This window comes from Austrofundulus limnaeus, unplaced genomic scaffold (genome assembly GCF_001266775.1).
Source record: "Austrofundulus limnaeus strain Quisiro unplaced genomic scaffold, Austrofundulus_limnaeus-1.0 Scaffold28, whole genome shotgun sequence".
Taxonomy (NCBI): domain Eukaryota; kingdom Metazoa; phylum Chordata; class Actinopteri; order Cyprinodontiformes; family Rivulidae; genus Austrofundulus; species Austrofundulus limnaeus.
In genome coordinates, this window is record NW_013952430.1 from 2,346,676 (window position 1) to 2,361,634 (window position 14,959).

Below are 14,959 nucleotides of genomic sequence, written 5' to 3' on the forward strand. Positions count from 1 at the left end.
ACACACACACACACACACACACACACACACACACACACATATATATATATATAATGAATGCCATAGAGACAATAGAGACAACCCTCTTTTCCTGACTGCTACGGATGACACAGCTTGTCAAAAATGATTAGATTTTTCTCTTACAAAAAGTTTGTAAATGGAATGAAGAACTACTGTAAACACCTACTGAAGTGGGAGTGTTGGAAACGGCAGGAAGTTCTTAAAGAGACAGAGGCCAATTTCAAGGTATTTAAGGCTGTGATGCAAAGTCTGTTTTATTTTTGATTTAAACAGCGCTTTCATAACAACTGAAGGTAATATAGTTCCTTGACTGTGGTATAGATTTGAACTATGTACTTGGAAAATACATAATCCCCTGTAAATTAAAACAAAGCCCAAATAAGAAGGATTTGTTAGCTATAAACAGTAAAGTAGGGAGATAAGGCTTTTTGCTATGAACCTGCTGGTAAATCACGTCTGGAATAATGCATGCAGAACATTTCCCCACCTAAGTTGGAGCTTTTACTAAAGAGCATGAAACTGTTCTCACTGAGTATTAAAGGTTAATAAGTTTGACCAAAACTTGGCTGCACAAGTTGAGTTTTCTCCATTCAGGGTGATAAAAAAAGAACACCTTAAGGCCAAAACGTGTGAACCCTTATATCTCCCAGACTTAAACCACATTTTCCTCACTTTAAGTGACAACAATTGCAAAGTTTGCTGAAATCTTTGCTCTCCACTTTGTGAAATGAAAATCTCTGCAGCCAGCTCAGATGACTGTGAGTAATGAGCTTACGCAACGTAACGTGGGGTCACCTGATTAAACCCCCACCGAACTCTGCTGAACTTTGCACATCCAGGCTCTCAGCGTACAGCCCGTCTGCATTCTTAGATAAAAACACTCGGCCATTCCCCCCGTGGCAATGACCTATATCTGCCACAGCGAGCACGCCTCACATCATCTGTTCTGTCTCTCTGAATAACAAACATGGAAGGATGGTCTCAGAACACAAAGACTTTTATTAATTACTTCACCTTTGTTTAACCAGCCAAATCCTATTAAAATCACGGATCTCTCTGGTAAGGGAGGCCCAGCCGAAAGGCAGCCGAAATAAACATGCATGCTGTTTTGGAACTTTAGAGAAAACCAGAATACCCCAAGTAAATGTACACAAACACAAGGAAGCATGCAAACTCCACAGAGAGACCCCAACCCCAATCTGGGGTCTGAAACTAGAACCTGCTTGCTGCAAGGCAACATTGGTAACCACTAAGCCACTGTTGCCTTGCCTTCTTTCCCTCAACAGGTGTCTTCAGAGCACAAGTATTTGTGCAAACTTATCAGTGTGCATTGCCAATGCAATGCACACTATTGTGATTCGTTTCCCATCCAAGTCATCTCAACTTTGCCATGCTTCACCTCCTGCATACTTTGTCCTAGAGCTGTCATTGTAATTTATATCTGTAAAGCCCCTGTGCCAAATGATGGCTATGCCTTTTGGTGCCTGTAAAACTTATAGTTTTTGAAATATTAATGTTTAATAAATTATAATGGCAGACAAAGGAGCCTTGTATTGGTCCAATACTGCCACCTGCTGCATCTACACAATATGGTACTGCACCATAGTTTTATAATATTTAAACTCAGTAGTTCAGTGATTACAATATTAATATCATTGTATTTTGATGTTTTACTATAATATTGTCTTAATACTGCTCTATTGTTGTAATATATTGCGCTTCAGTGTCAATAATTGCATTGGCAAGGTAAACTTTTTCTGTATACATACAATCCAGTCCCTGGGATTGTCCTCTGCCACCTCTCCTATGGTCTCATGAGCACTGTGGGCTTTCATGCAGGAGATCAGGGTTCAAATCCAGCTACTGCAACTTTAAYAAAMAKCTCTTCAAACTTCATATTGTCACACAATTACCTTAATTACAAACAACTGCTGATGTGACAGGCACAAGCTGGTATAGAAAACACATCAGAGCTACCCCTCCTGCATACTTTTTCCTACAGCAGCCATTGTAATTTCTATATGTAAAGGTCCTGTGCCAAATGATTGCTATGCCTTTTGGTACCTGTACTACTTGTAGTTTTTGAAATATTACTGTTTAAACTTTATTCCAAATTCATATAATGACAGTCAATGGGGCCTTGTAATGGTCCAATACTGCCCCATGCTGTAATCAACTTGGTACTGCACCATAGTTTTTTAATTTTTAATCTCAATAGCTCAGTGTTTAAAATACTAATATGATTGTATTTTGATGTTTTACTATATCATTGTCTTAATACTGCTCTATTGTTGTAATATTATACAGTTTAGTATCAATAATTGTATTGGCAATGTGGCCTCTTTCTGCACACATACAAACCAACCCCTGGCACCACCTCCTGCACAGCTCCAACAATCTAATGGTCTATGTCATGGACTTTCATGTGGGAGATCAGGGTTCAAAACCCAGCTTAAACAACTTTAACAAAACTCTCTTCAAACTTCATATTGTCACACAATTAACTTAATTACAAACACCTGCTGATGTGACAGGCACAAGCTGGTATAGCAAACACATTTGAACTTGGTCTCATTTCATTCTGTAAGTCCAATGCTGCAGGCAAAGCCATGCTGCAATGACATGCTACATGGCAATGCACACTTGTTTTTACATCGTAAAAACCCATGTCTTGTTCAAATTGTTGTTTGAAAATGTAATTTTATCAGATTTAATAAACTATGAAAGACATGTTTTGATCAAATGAAGCATAAAGATTTGTGTCTTGTGGCCAACTTGAAGCTCAAATCTCTCCATCCTAATATGAAATTTTTACAAAAGAATCCCGTAACATCGTGCTTTATTACATTACGTACCCTGGGGTTTCCTGTTTTTTTGAACTTGTGTGCAATGGACTGGTAGGAGGACAGGACCACAAACGTCTGAACGCCCAGGTTAAAAATGCTCATCGGGATCAAGTAGGAGACATAGTTCCTGTTGAGAGAAACACACACCAACTTTGGAAGGCTATTGCTGTTTATCATGTTGTTTTGTCATGCACAGTAATTTCATGTGCTTTGACTTTAAAAGTGCATTGTTAGTGTAGAAAGAAAAACAAAAGTAACCAGTTTGCACCTGTCTCCCTTGCTGTAGTCCAGTGTGCAGCAAGTCCTGAGGGGCTCGTAGTCGTACTCTCCCCAGCCAATGAGGGGCATAGCTGCCCAGAAGGCAGCAAAAAGCCAAACAAAAACAACCAGACCGATGGCGCTGCTCCACTGCAGCTTCGTCCCTGCATGACAAAGAGCAAGATTCATCCAACACGAACGTGTGCTTTTACAATTTTTACTGTGTAATACCTCAGAGAGTCAGCTTACTAGTACAATACTGGTGATATCTGTCCCAGGCGATGGCTGCTATGAAGTTGAGGCTGGCGAGGGCCGTCATGAAGCCCTGGAAGCCATGAGTCTGGCACCCTTCTGAGCCGTAAGGCCAGTACCTGGATCCCAAAGAATGAGGTATTAAATTCCCAGCAGCAGGGTGTCACAACAGGAGAGACATATTTTCTTGATCAGAGTAAAAGGGGGAAAAAAAGGTGATGTAAGAAATTCTCTTGAGCTGCTTTTATTTTTCATGCTTCAGACATGGATGTTTGAAGAGCAGTTTTAATTTCAGAGCCAGTGACTGATGAGAGCAGCATAATCCATCTTCAACAGGTCGAGAATATTGACAGACTCAATTATATGACATTAGATTAATTTGCACTCATTTCAGAGCTGGCCTTCCATAACTCACCTCAGAAAGCTGGAGAAAGCTGCCACGGTGGCGTTCATGGAGATGCCAATGTCAGCCATGGCCAGGCTGAACACCAGGAAATTGCTGGGCGTCCTCAGCTCTCTGACTTTGAGGAAAGCAACGATTGTCACCGCGTTCAGAGAGAAGCCCAGCAGCCCTGCGGTGGAACAACAGACAGAAAGGTTACACACCTGGGTTGCGAAACGAAACGCCAGCCAGGAGCGCGCGTCAAACCGAAGAGAGCGCTTCAAATCAAACCGAGACTGCATTCACTTTCGTTTGCACGAGGAGGGTTTTAATTGCGACTTTAAGGAAACTACATCGGAAACATCATTGGCACGAGTGGAGCATCTCTGGCTGAATTCCAGGACAAAACCCTCACCTTCCACCAGCAGACACGATCCCAGCGAAAACACATCAAACTCGGTGAAGCCCTCCGGTAAAGGATGCGACGACACCATCCTGGCGCCCGGTTCATGCATCCAATAAATAATAAAAATATAAAAAATAAAACAAAAAATAAAAACAAAGCTGCAGCTGACGCGGACTTTTCACGCGTCTCGCTCCGTTTGCGAACGGGGTGTCAGCTCAGACATCCGCTTATAAAGGGCGCGTTTCACGTGAAAAAGCATGCGGTTCATTATGTAAAAGCCGCCTCCACCCTTCGCTGTCGCCTCGCCCCCCAATCTGCGCAGGAATGTTTTAATGAACATAAACGCTCAAACGCTTAATGCGCAACAATAAAGCCCCTCTGTTCAGTTACACAACCAGCCTTTGTGTTTTGGATGCGAGGCTGCAGCCGCCCGTGTGGCTTTAAGGAAGCCAACAGGTGTCAACCAACAACCAATCAGAAGAAAGAAAACAGCAACACAATCCACAGATGTGTATTTTTTTTTTTTACTTTATTCATTTGTATCGCCCGCCAACAAAGGCAAAATGTGCGATAATGCTCTTGCCCGAGTCTGCGTCTTCGTTTGCCGCACTGTTAGCAAAATATCTCACGAACTGCTGAACGGATTTTGACAAAACGTTCAGAAATTATTTATTAGATGTGCATCTACAACTGATTGCCTTTTTGAAAGCCACCGTCACAGCAAAATCTTATCAAACACAAACATTATAATACATGACACGCCTTCAATTCTTTCTTGATTCTAAGATCAGGATGTTGTAATTATGAGATCTTATCTCATAATTCTCGAAGTTGTCTATCCCATTTTTAAAAGATGAGTGGAGTGTATTTTTTGTTTGTCCTTTTTTGGTGAATGCATCCATCGTTTTAGACACTTCAGTGTCTACCTTTGTGGAAGCAGAGTATGAAAGTGAGTCTTGTAACAGTGGCGGATCTAGGATTTTTTGAATAAGGGGCCGTCAAGGGGCCCCAATATTCATAGAGGGGCCAAGTCTTTGTTCAACATCCTTTCACACAAATCATAGTTTTGGTAAGGTGTATACATTTAACCAGTCATACGTTCAAACACTTGTAATGTAATTTTTTTTTAAATGGGTACCACTTCACAGTAAGACTCCCCTTATAGATGGCTTTTAAAGAGTTTATAGATAGATTGTTAATTCATCTGTAAACACTTTATAAATTATTAATAAGTGTTTATTGTGCATTAATTAAGGTAAAAAAGAGACTAAACAGTTCGGTTTCTTTCCGAATACTGAGCCAAATCTATTTGTGTATTAAACATTTCTAGTTTACTACCTTATAAGCACAGTAATGATTAGGGAACGCATATTTTAACATACTTTACTGTATTACTGTATTATAAATATCCACAAATATTAAAGGGATCCTTATTGTAAAGTGTAAAACTACACTATTTTGGATGGGGTGGGATTATTTGGTTAACATGATGTGTTTTTACCTTTTTGATGCATCATTTTTGACAGTAGTTGCATGTTTGAACGATAATTTCAAATATTGATAATCAACACAAAGTTTTTAAAAATTTTCACATTATAGACTCACTTTTGGCATTTATAAATATTTGTCATTAATAGTGTACTGGATTGCACTTTACAATAAGTCCCTTTGACAGTTGTGAATATTTATAATGCAGTAATACAGTACAATATTAATATATTAAAATTTATCGTTATTGTACTTATAATGTAGTTATCTAGTCTGAAATGTATATACCATTTTTAGATGTAATATGTACGTAAACAGATTTGTCTCATTATTTGGTAAGAAACCGGAGAGTTTTGTCTGTTTCTCGTCCTTAATTATTGTATAATAGACATTTAATAATGATTTATAGTGTTTACAGATGAATTAGTAACCTATCAATAAACTCTTTATAAGCCATCTATAAGTGGAATCTTATTGTAAAGTGGTAACAAAAAGATGTGCACAGTAAATTCTCCTGACCAGTTTTTCATACATTTTACTGTACATAGATAAAATATTCTCAAACACACAACATGTGAGAAAGTCCAGCCATCATTTGTCAGTTGAAATACCTTTTTTGCAGGATTGTTCACATTTTAAGAAGAGAAGAATTCTGTAAGCTTGATTCATTCTGGATTTACCATTTGACTCATTAGCACAACTAGTGTTTGAACATGGAACTGCATCCACCATCATCACTCCCAGGTAAAGGGCAGATGAGTGACAGGGCAGGGTGTGGATGAGATTCACCCCTAGAAGCTGAAGGCACTCCACAGTGAGGGACCGTCATGGCTGATGTGTCTCTTTAGAGTTGGATGGAGAAGTGGGACAAAGCCTGTGAAGAAGCAGACAAGGGTGGTGGTCTCATTAAAAAAATAATTAAATAAATAAATAAAAACGGGCAACAGAAAGCAACAACTAGTGAGAAATTCCACTTTAGTGCTGATGACTATTAAAGTGACTGACATCAAATCTTTGTAATGAATACCGTATGAGCACATTTTTGGAAAGATAACACTGAAAACATCTATCCTTTCTCTATACACACTTCTTCCAACATACTGAATAAAAATGATGCTGCTGAGATGAACACTTAGAGATATTTGTATTTGCAGCAACCGGAAGTGATATCACAGGAGAATGTTTGCAAAGAGACTGTAGAAAAGAATCAAATGTTTCTTTAGATTATTTTGAGTCACTATCAGAGAGAGATGAAGAGCAGTCAGAGTTCAAATAATATTGTTTCAATAAACAATGACGAGACTTTCCTATTCTCAAAGAGCTCCCCTTTGACGTCACTTCCTGTTTCACTTTGGCTAAGTTCCAAAAACAAGTATACCAGTTATGTGACAAAATGGATACAATCATGTGTATCATGTCAAGTTTCTTATATAAATCAGTTTTCTTTGACCTTTTGTATTTGAATGATATGCATGTCACAGGCACTTTGATAGGTTCATTTGCATAAGTTCAAAGCACTGGATGAGATCAGCTCATTTATAAACAACCAGGGGGAGCAGAGGGGCTTTCCTGTAAATTCTTCATGTGAGATCACATGAGATATTGCAGGATTGCATAGGATTGCCCATAATGGTATACTATTACAACTCTGTCATTTTGAATGCACTTCGAGGTTACATTTTACAGTAAATAAGTTGCTGCAACGTTTGCTGGGTACTTTTACCAGCGAGAAAGCTTACAACACACCACTGTTTCCAGCATGATTTGTCCATATGTGTCCAAATGTTCTGCACCATAAGCTCTGCTCCTGGTGAAATACAAGTTTCAACTCATGGCAGTAATCCCACCCATCCACTGATGAACACAAAGTAATTATTGTGAATATGAAACAGAACGTGCTCCAGTGTTGCTTTGCATCTTAAGTCGTCATCCCTTGTGGTCGAGCAAATAAATAAATAAATAAATAAATAAATAAATAAATAAATAAATAAATAAATAAATAAATAAATAAAATCCTGTCAGCCTGTGTTCTGTTGACATCTTTTTTCATGCAGAGAATCAACTTCTGAAAGACACGCTGACCTTTCAGGGATTAAACCAACTCCATATTTGCTCACAGCGGCGGAGAGTAAAATTAAATGGCGCTTTTGGACCTGCGGACGCACGCGCCAACCAAAGCCTGACACAGTCTGAGGTTTATGAACCAAAAACAGCTAAACGTGACCTGTAGTACAGCTGTTCTAGAATTAACTTTGCTATCCCAAATTCAAATGGACTAAACAGCATTTAAGTTGATAAATAATAACAGATTTTGCTGCTATTTGGGTTAAAGGAAATAAAAAAGCATGACACTGTGCAGCCTATGATGAAAGGTAGTGCTAAATGAGCAAAACTCATTCTATTGTTTTCTGTGTTTATTGACAGGATCTATGTTTTGTTAGTATTTTGCTGTTGGTTTATTTAGTGTTTTGTTGTTTGATTTTGTTTACTTGTGTCTTGTGTTCAACAGTTCCATTGTTTACCTTTTCCTCAGGTGATTGTCTGCAGTGTTTCCCCAATCATGACCCCTGCTCCCCTGTGATAGCTGTAGCCACTTCCTATTTATTCTGTCAGATTTCATCTTCACATAAATAGTGTTGCATTTTTTGTTCTTATGCTACAGTCTGGTCTTCTACGTGCTCCTTGTGGTTCTCCAGCTTTTTGTAAGTAGATTTTTAGCTACCATGTCAGTCTTTTTTTTTTGGTTAATAATAGAGTTTATGTTTATGTTTTAAATCCTCGAGTCAAGTCTGCATTCTTGGGTCCAATTCTTCAGCCAACCATAACATGCACTTAATAAGGGAGCATCTTGACAACAAAACAAAGCGCCTACAGAAAGTTAAAGACTGGAGTTGCAGTGGTTTTCTGAATTGCATCACATGCCAAGACAGAAGAAATACTAATAAACATATCTGTCCTTACATTACTGCATAAAATCTGATGAAATCTAAGCTTTTTATATATATATATTTTTCCAGTAAAGATGAATCTGTCTGACATCTTATATCAAATCAGTAACATTTTGTTACAACAGAGGAATAATAATAAAAAAAACAGGAAAAACTAACAAAATATACCCATGCTCACAGCAATAAACAAAAAACAATAACATAAATGAAAAAATAAAAATTGCACAACAAAGATTAAGTCTGCCTACTTTAAGTATGCGAACAGTCTGATGAACACAATAAAAGGAGATAAACAGAAGGGTTGTTTTTTCAGTTTTTTCCATTTAGAATTCCCCTCTTACACATTAAAAGCAGCAACTCCGAGAGCTGAGTTTTAGTTCTTAATAAAACACAGATTGAACTTTGTTTTATTAAAAAAAGGCAATCCAAATTACTGCAAAGCATTTTTATTTTAAAAAAAGCTTGGAATTTTGGGCTATTCTAAATTATCAATATTCTAACATCACCGATCCTGTCACAGACTGTGATTTAGGGGCCACCTTGTGGTTAAACGGTGTTGTGCCTGAAGCTTACAGTCACGACAGAGCTGAAATGAACATGCAACATGAGAGAGAGAGAGAGAGAGAGAGAGAGAGAGAGAGAGAGAGAGAGAGAGAGAGAGAGAGAAGCATCACAGTGGATTATGACCATTTCGGAAGTGCTTCTTTCCCCCCTCCCGTGATAATAAATAGGGACGTCTCTGTTCAGCCTATCAGACTCTGGGATGCAAAACGCATCCAGATAAAACGAACGCCAGTCTTTTCACTAATCCTTGTCTATCCTTTTTATCTCGGGACTCACAGCAGTCTGATCACTATGAGACAGCGAAGCGGCGGGGGATGATAGTTCAGTGAATGAAAGTGTTCTCTCTGACTTAGGCTGTAACAAACTGGGCGCATGTAGGCAACCTGGTGCATGCGTAAAAGTGGGCCAAAATGTTCTCCGTCCTGGTGCTGCTGGGGCTCGGCGTGGCCACGTTTGAACTTTTCCCGCTAGTGAGCAGCTGCCCTTCCCAGTGCAGCTGTTTCTACCACAACCTGAGTGATGGATCCAAAGCCAGGTAAGCAAGCTGTCTGGAAATAAAGTGACTTTTACCCCCTTTTCCTCTATGCATGATAATGTGTTTCGGTTTGGGCATTCAGAACAGCTTTTCTCCTCATGGACAAATATTTCTATAGATGTGAGAAAGTGGGAAAATGATAATTCAGAAAGTCCATGGCGTGGATCTTATTTTGTTTATTACAGGATTTTGCACAAAGGCACTTTTACAAACCTGTTTAGGATTTATTTCTGAATTATAATCCACAATTTTATATAGTCTCTGACCTATTTGGTGCACTTTATATGATCAATTTCTTATCAATTAAAGTGTTTTTTATTTAATGGGTCATATTATTCATTATCATATATTTGTGTCCCCCTTTTTAGGAGTGTGATATGCAACGACCCTGATATATCTCTTGTGCCTGTCGGGTTCCCGGTCGACACATCCAAGCTGCGCATCGAGAAGACGTCCATCCAGCAGATTCCAAGCGAAGCCTTCATCTACCTCTCCAGTCTGGAGTTCCTGTGGATGTCCTTCAACACGCTGTCCGCTCTGAGCCCAGACAGTTTCCGGGGGTTGTTCAACCTGGAGGAGCTTCGTCTGGACGGGAATGCCCTCACTGCCTTTCCCTGGGAGTCTCTGGTGGATATGCCCAGCCTCAGGCTCCTTGATTTGCACAACAACCAGCTCACCTCGCTGCCCGCCGAGGCCACGATTTACATCAAGAACCTCACCTACCTGGATCTGTCCAGCAACAGCCTGCTGACCCTGCCGACAGAGGTGCTGTCCACTTGGCTGGCTGCGAAACCCACACAGGGACCTGAAAGCTCCAAGATGATCCTGGGTAAGGGACATCCCAGCTTGTGGTTCAGCTTAAACTGTCCTCTACAGAACTCATCTTAATGAAAGATAGAACATATTTTATTTCTCATCTCTAATGATCAACTACCTTGATAAAAACCCAATTTAATCAACAAGATGGTGTATTTTTTTAATCAAGAAAAAGTGTAACATTTAGACTAAATGTCCCAATTGGATACGAACAGGCAGAGCATTTCTATTTAGTGAATGCTTTATACTGGACCATAAAGAAAATTAGATTTTTCAAAAGGTTAGTTTCCAAATAAAGACAGCGAACCTCTAATTAAAACTGAAAACGATTTAAAATTCTCTAACAATATTATGTTTCTTCACTTTATTTTTATTTTTGTTAAAATTAAAAACAGTCTTAAAGCTCCTTTAGGTGCTTTTGTTTTGCCCAACGATCAAAGGGTGAGATAGAAAAAGCCAGACCACCAAACTATTTCACCAATCACCGTAATCATCAGCGATGTTATTGCCATAATCATAGCCATGAAATAGTTTATGAATTAAATGTCAATCCTCTTATGGGATTATAATCATAACATCCAAAGCAGCCATCTGCAGGCCACTCTTACACTTTGCACACAGCTGGACGCTCGTCTTTCTCCAGCAGCTTCACTCTCGCCCCTCATCCTCAGGTCTCCACGACAACCCCTGGGCGTGTGACTGCCGGCTGTATGACCTGGTCCAGTTCCAGAAGACCCCCACTCTCTCCGTGGCTTTCATCGACACGAGACTCCGCTGTTCAGCCCCTGAGAGTTTGTCAGGAGTGTTGTTCAGCGACGCAGAGCTGCGGCAGTGTCAGCTCCCGCGAATCCACACTGCGGTGGCGCGGGTCCGGAGCGCGGTTGGGAACAATGTGCTGCTCCGCTGTGGGACCATCGGAGTCCCCATCCCTGATCTGACATGGCGCAGGGCGGATGGACAGAACCTTAATGGAACAGGTGAGTTGGCTCATTCTGGGTGTTTTGGATGAGATAAGATGATTTGTATGCTCTGCAGTGTTGCTGTTAATTAAACAGAGAGCTGCCACTGGAGTTAGTAAATCTGTAAGTCTGACTGACAGCTGTGGACGTCACAGGGAGATATGCAACGTATGATGATGAACAATGAGTGCAACGTCGTGTAATCACCTGATATGGATTTCCTTTTATAACTAATTGTAAGGTGACAATTTTTTTTCTTCACTCTTTGCCTCCACAGTTCAGCAGGAAACATCTAAGGAGGGAATCACCTGGTCCATCCTCAGTGTCCCGGCTGTGTCGCAACGTGATTCAGGGAAATTCATCTGCAAGGCGACAAACTACGCCGGGAATGCCGAGGCTGTCATTTCTCTCATGGTCTCTAACTTACCGAAACCAGAGGGAAACCAGACCAACACAGACAAAAAAGCGAAAGCCAAGAAGCAGAACCAAATGGGCAAAGCTGCCTACCAGGAGAAACTGGTGGCCAGATATGTAGTTCAAACCTCCACCCCTTCGTCCGTGCCTGTCACGGATGCTGACCTCATACCCCGTCTTGATTCCGATCCTGGACTTGTTGGCTACAATTCAACATACAGAGCCACCCAAGAGCCAGGAACGTCTTCGAACTCTGACTCCCTGCTGGATCTGGAGAAGACAAATCTGAGTAACCTATCCGCCAACGCGTCGTCACTCCAGCAGGACCCTGACAGGGTGGTCCGCTCGGTGAAGGTGGTGGGAGACACAGACAACACGATCTCTCTGAACTGGAGAGCTCCGAAAGCCAAGAACACAACGGCGTTCAGTGTGTTGTATGCCGTGTTTGGAGAGAGGGACATGAGGAAGATCAACGTCGGGGCAGGGCAGACCCGGGTTACGATCGATGGGTTGGTGCCCAGGACCAAGTACATTGCCTGTGTGTGTGTGAAGGGGCTGATCCCCAAGAAAGAACAGTGTGTGATATTTTCCACCGACGAAGCAGCGAGTGCTACCGGCACCCAGAGGCTGATTAACGTGATCGTGATCACCGTGGCTTGTGTCATCGCAGTCCCGCTCACTGTCATCGTCTGCTGCGGGGCCCTGAAGAGGCGCATTAAAAAGTACTGGGGAAAGAAATCAAAGGACATCCAAGATTCATATGTAACCTTTGAGACCCTTTCCCCTGGCACCAAAGCCAAAGGGCTGGAGGGCGAGTATTTAAACAGATTGAACCCAGAGGAGTCCAACAGGCTGCTGTCAGCCCGCTCCAGCCTGGACTCCGAGTCCACAGCGAAGATAGAGGGACAGCCTAATGAGTACTTCTGCTGACATCATGCTCCAGCTCCGGCTCCCGCTCCCCGTCATCTTCCTCATGCACACCCACACCCCAGTTCAAACCTCAACACCCATCCACATCCCCATCATCGCCCTCATCTCCACCCACATCCGTATCCCCATCACTACCAACACTCTCCCCCTACAGAACATCCTGATGTCCACCGCCCTCCCCTTCACTCCCATACAGCCACACCATGGGATTCCCCTCCACCGGTTCCTCCTCGCTGGATAACACCACCTACTCCACCACCACAGAGAGCCAACTTCTATCAAAGGACCTTTGCTCGCTGCACTATAATGGAAATATCAGTTTGAAAAATCATTTTAACTCCAGATAAATCTCTTGTGAACTGTTGTGCACACACACTCATCCAGGAAAAGTAAGACTTGCTTTTATGTGTGAAAGAATGTTTTTTAATCACAATGCCTGTACGAAAAAAAGAGTCAAATTATAGCAAAAACAGTAAATGGATTTTTGATCCCAGCAGAAACAAACCCAACCTTTTCAATCCAACTTGACTCAAAGGGAACTCAGTGGTAAATATTTCATTGTTTCTTTGTATGTGTATGATTTGTACATATTTCTTGGATGATGCACACTTACATAAACAGTTAATCCTGTGCCTCTGTATATATCTGTCATAAGTTCACAGAGAAGATATACACACAGGCATGGTTCAACACTGCTGAACGGAGAGAAGCTGGAGCTGGAAAGAAGTACAGAAAGGGACTGAACTATGACACTGTGTACATAGAGTAGAAAAGACCAAGTGAAATGAAAAGTTAGATATTTTTATTCCCAGAAAAAACAAACAAACAAAACAAAATAGTGAGATACCCACTTTATGCTGAATGGAGGCACAATCATTTTATGTATATCTGTTTCTTCCAACCAAATTTGAATAAATAAACTTTTACATCAATTTAACGAGTAGTGATACTGTGATTGTACATTTCTACACCACAATCATCCATTCTTCATTTTTATCCATTTATAAAAAGATTTTAGCTACACACTTTGAATCAAAACAGCTAAACAAAACGAACACCCAAGCATCAGTGTTTCACATGTGATCACATGATTAACCGTGTGACTGCAGTGATCAGATGAATATGTTGAAAATGTTTCCAAATCACATCTTTCACATGTGTTTCACATGTTAAATTGACTAACAAGAGGTTTTAAAAAATACATGTTGCTTTTATTGCAAAGCTGCATAAGAAACACAAAAAATTCACATAAATTGATCATTTTACATTTTAACATGATTTTATACAAATAAAATGTTGTTTTTGTTCTAAATCTACATCTGTTTCACGTGTTTTTTTCTCCACATAAAAATGCGCAAAACATGCCTTACACATGTTACATCCTAACTTATTGACATGTGACTTTTCACATGTAAATTTCTCCGGTGCTTTGTTCTAAATCTACACATGGAAGATGTGCAAATGTGTCACATGTTAATTCAGCAAGATAAACCATGATTTTCCACATAAAATTCATGTGTTTCTCTTTGTTCCAAATTGAAACATGCAAAATGTGTTTCCTATGTGTTTTAAATGTGCCACGTGGTAATTTATTAAACATACAAATGTGATATTTCTCATGTGAATTTAACAAGTATTTTTATTCTAATTCTACATAAAGCCTGTTTTTCACATACAGGATGTCACAATATTTACTTATGTGAACACGGTTTCACACATGTAACAGTCGTGCATCTTTCTACAAAATATATAGGAAATATTTAAAATAACACTTTTCTCAGGCATGGTGGCTCTGTTGGCAGAGCTGTTGCCTCTCAGCAAGAAGGTTGCAGGTTCAAATCCTGGTCAGGGAGTTTGCATGTTCTCTCTGTGCCTTTACTCCAGGTGCTCTAATTTTCTCCCACAGACTAAAAAAGTGAATATTTGGCTAATTGCTAACTCTAAATTTCCCCGTGTGAGTAAAAGAGTGAGAATGCTTGTTGTACCAAATTTCCCTCTGGGATCAATAAAGTATTTTTGAATTTGAATGAGAATTTTCTCTATTGTAGCATTTTTAACTGCGGTGGATCCCTCCCCTGATCCACCGCAGTCATTTTTATAATGTGCAAAACAACTTATTTTGCACGTAGAAGGGTCACCC

At 40.3% G+C, this 14,959-nt stretch overlaps 2 protein-coding genes across 2 annotated transcripts in view; one reads left to right on the forward strand and one right to left on the reverse strand.

The window, feature by feature from the left end:
- Positions 1–4,575, reverse strand: part of rgra (retinal G protein coupled receptor a) — a 7,067-nt gene extending 2,492 nt beyond the window's left edge. Inside the window, exons 1-5 of the mRNA XM_014005117.1 lie at positions 4,175–4,575; positions 3,793–3,949; positions 3,375–3,496; positions 3,136–3,289; positions 2,877–2,994 (exon numbers count right to left, since the gene is read on the reverse strand). Of these exons, the coding sequence (XP_013860571.1) occupies positions 2,877–2,994; positions 3,136–3,289; positions 3,375–3,496; positions 3,793–3,949; positions 4,175–4,274 (651 nt within the window). The 5' untranslated portion in view covers positions 4,275–4,575. The remainder of the gene's footprint in view (positions 1–2,876; positions 2,995–3,135; positions 3,290–3,374; positions 3,497–3,792; positions 3,950–4,174) is intronic.
- Positions 4,576–8,983: 4,408 nt separating this feature from the next.
- Positions 8,984–13,756, forward strand: lrit1a (leucine-rich repeat, immunoglobulin-like and transmembrane domains 1a). Its single transcript, XM_014005118.1, has 4 exons — positions 8,984–9,700; positions 10,069–10,529; positions 11,188–11,493; positions 11,753–13,756. The coding sequence occupies exons 1-4, from the start codon at positions 9,576–9,578 to the stop codon at positions 12,817–12,819; spliced, it is 1,959 nt and encodes a 652-aa protein (XP_013860572.1). The 5' UTR covers positions 8,984–9,575; the 3' UTR covers positions 12,820–13,756.
- The last annotated feature ends 1,203 nt before the right edge of the window (positions 13,757–14,959 follow it).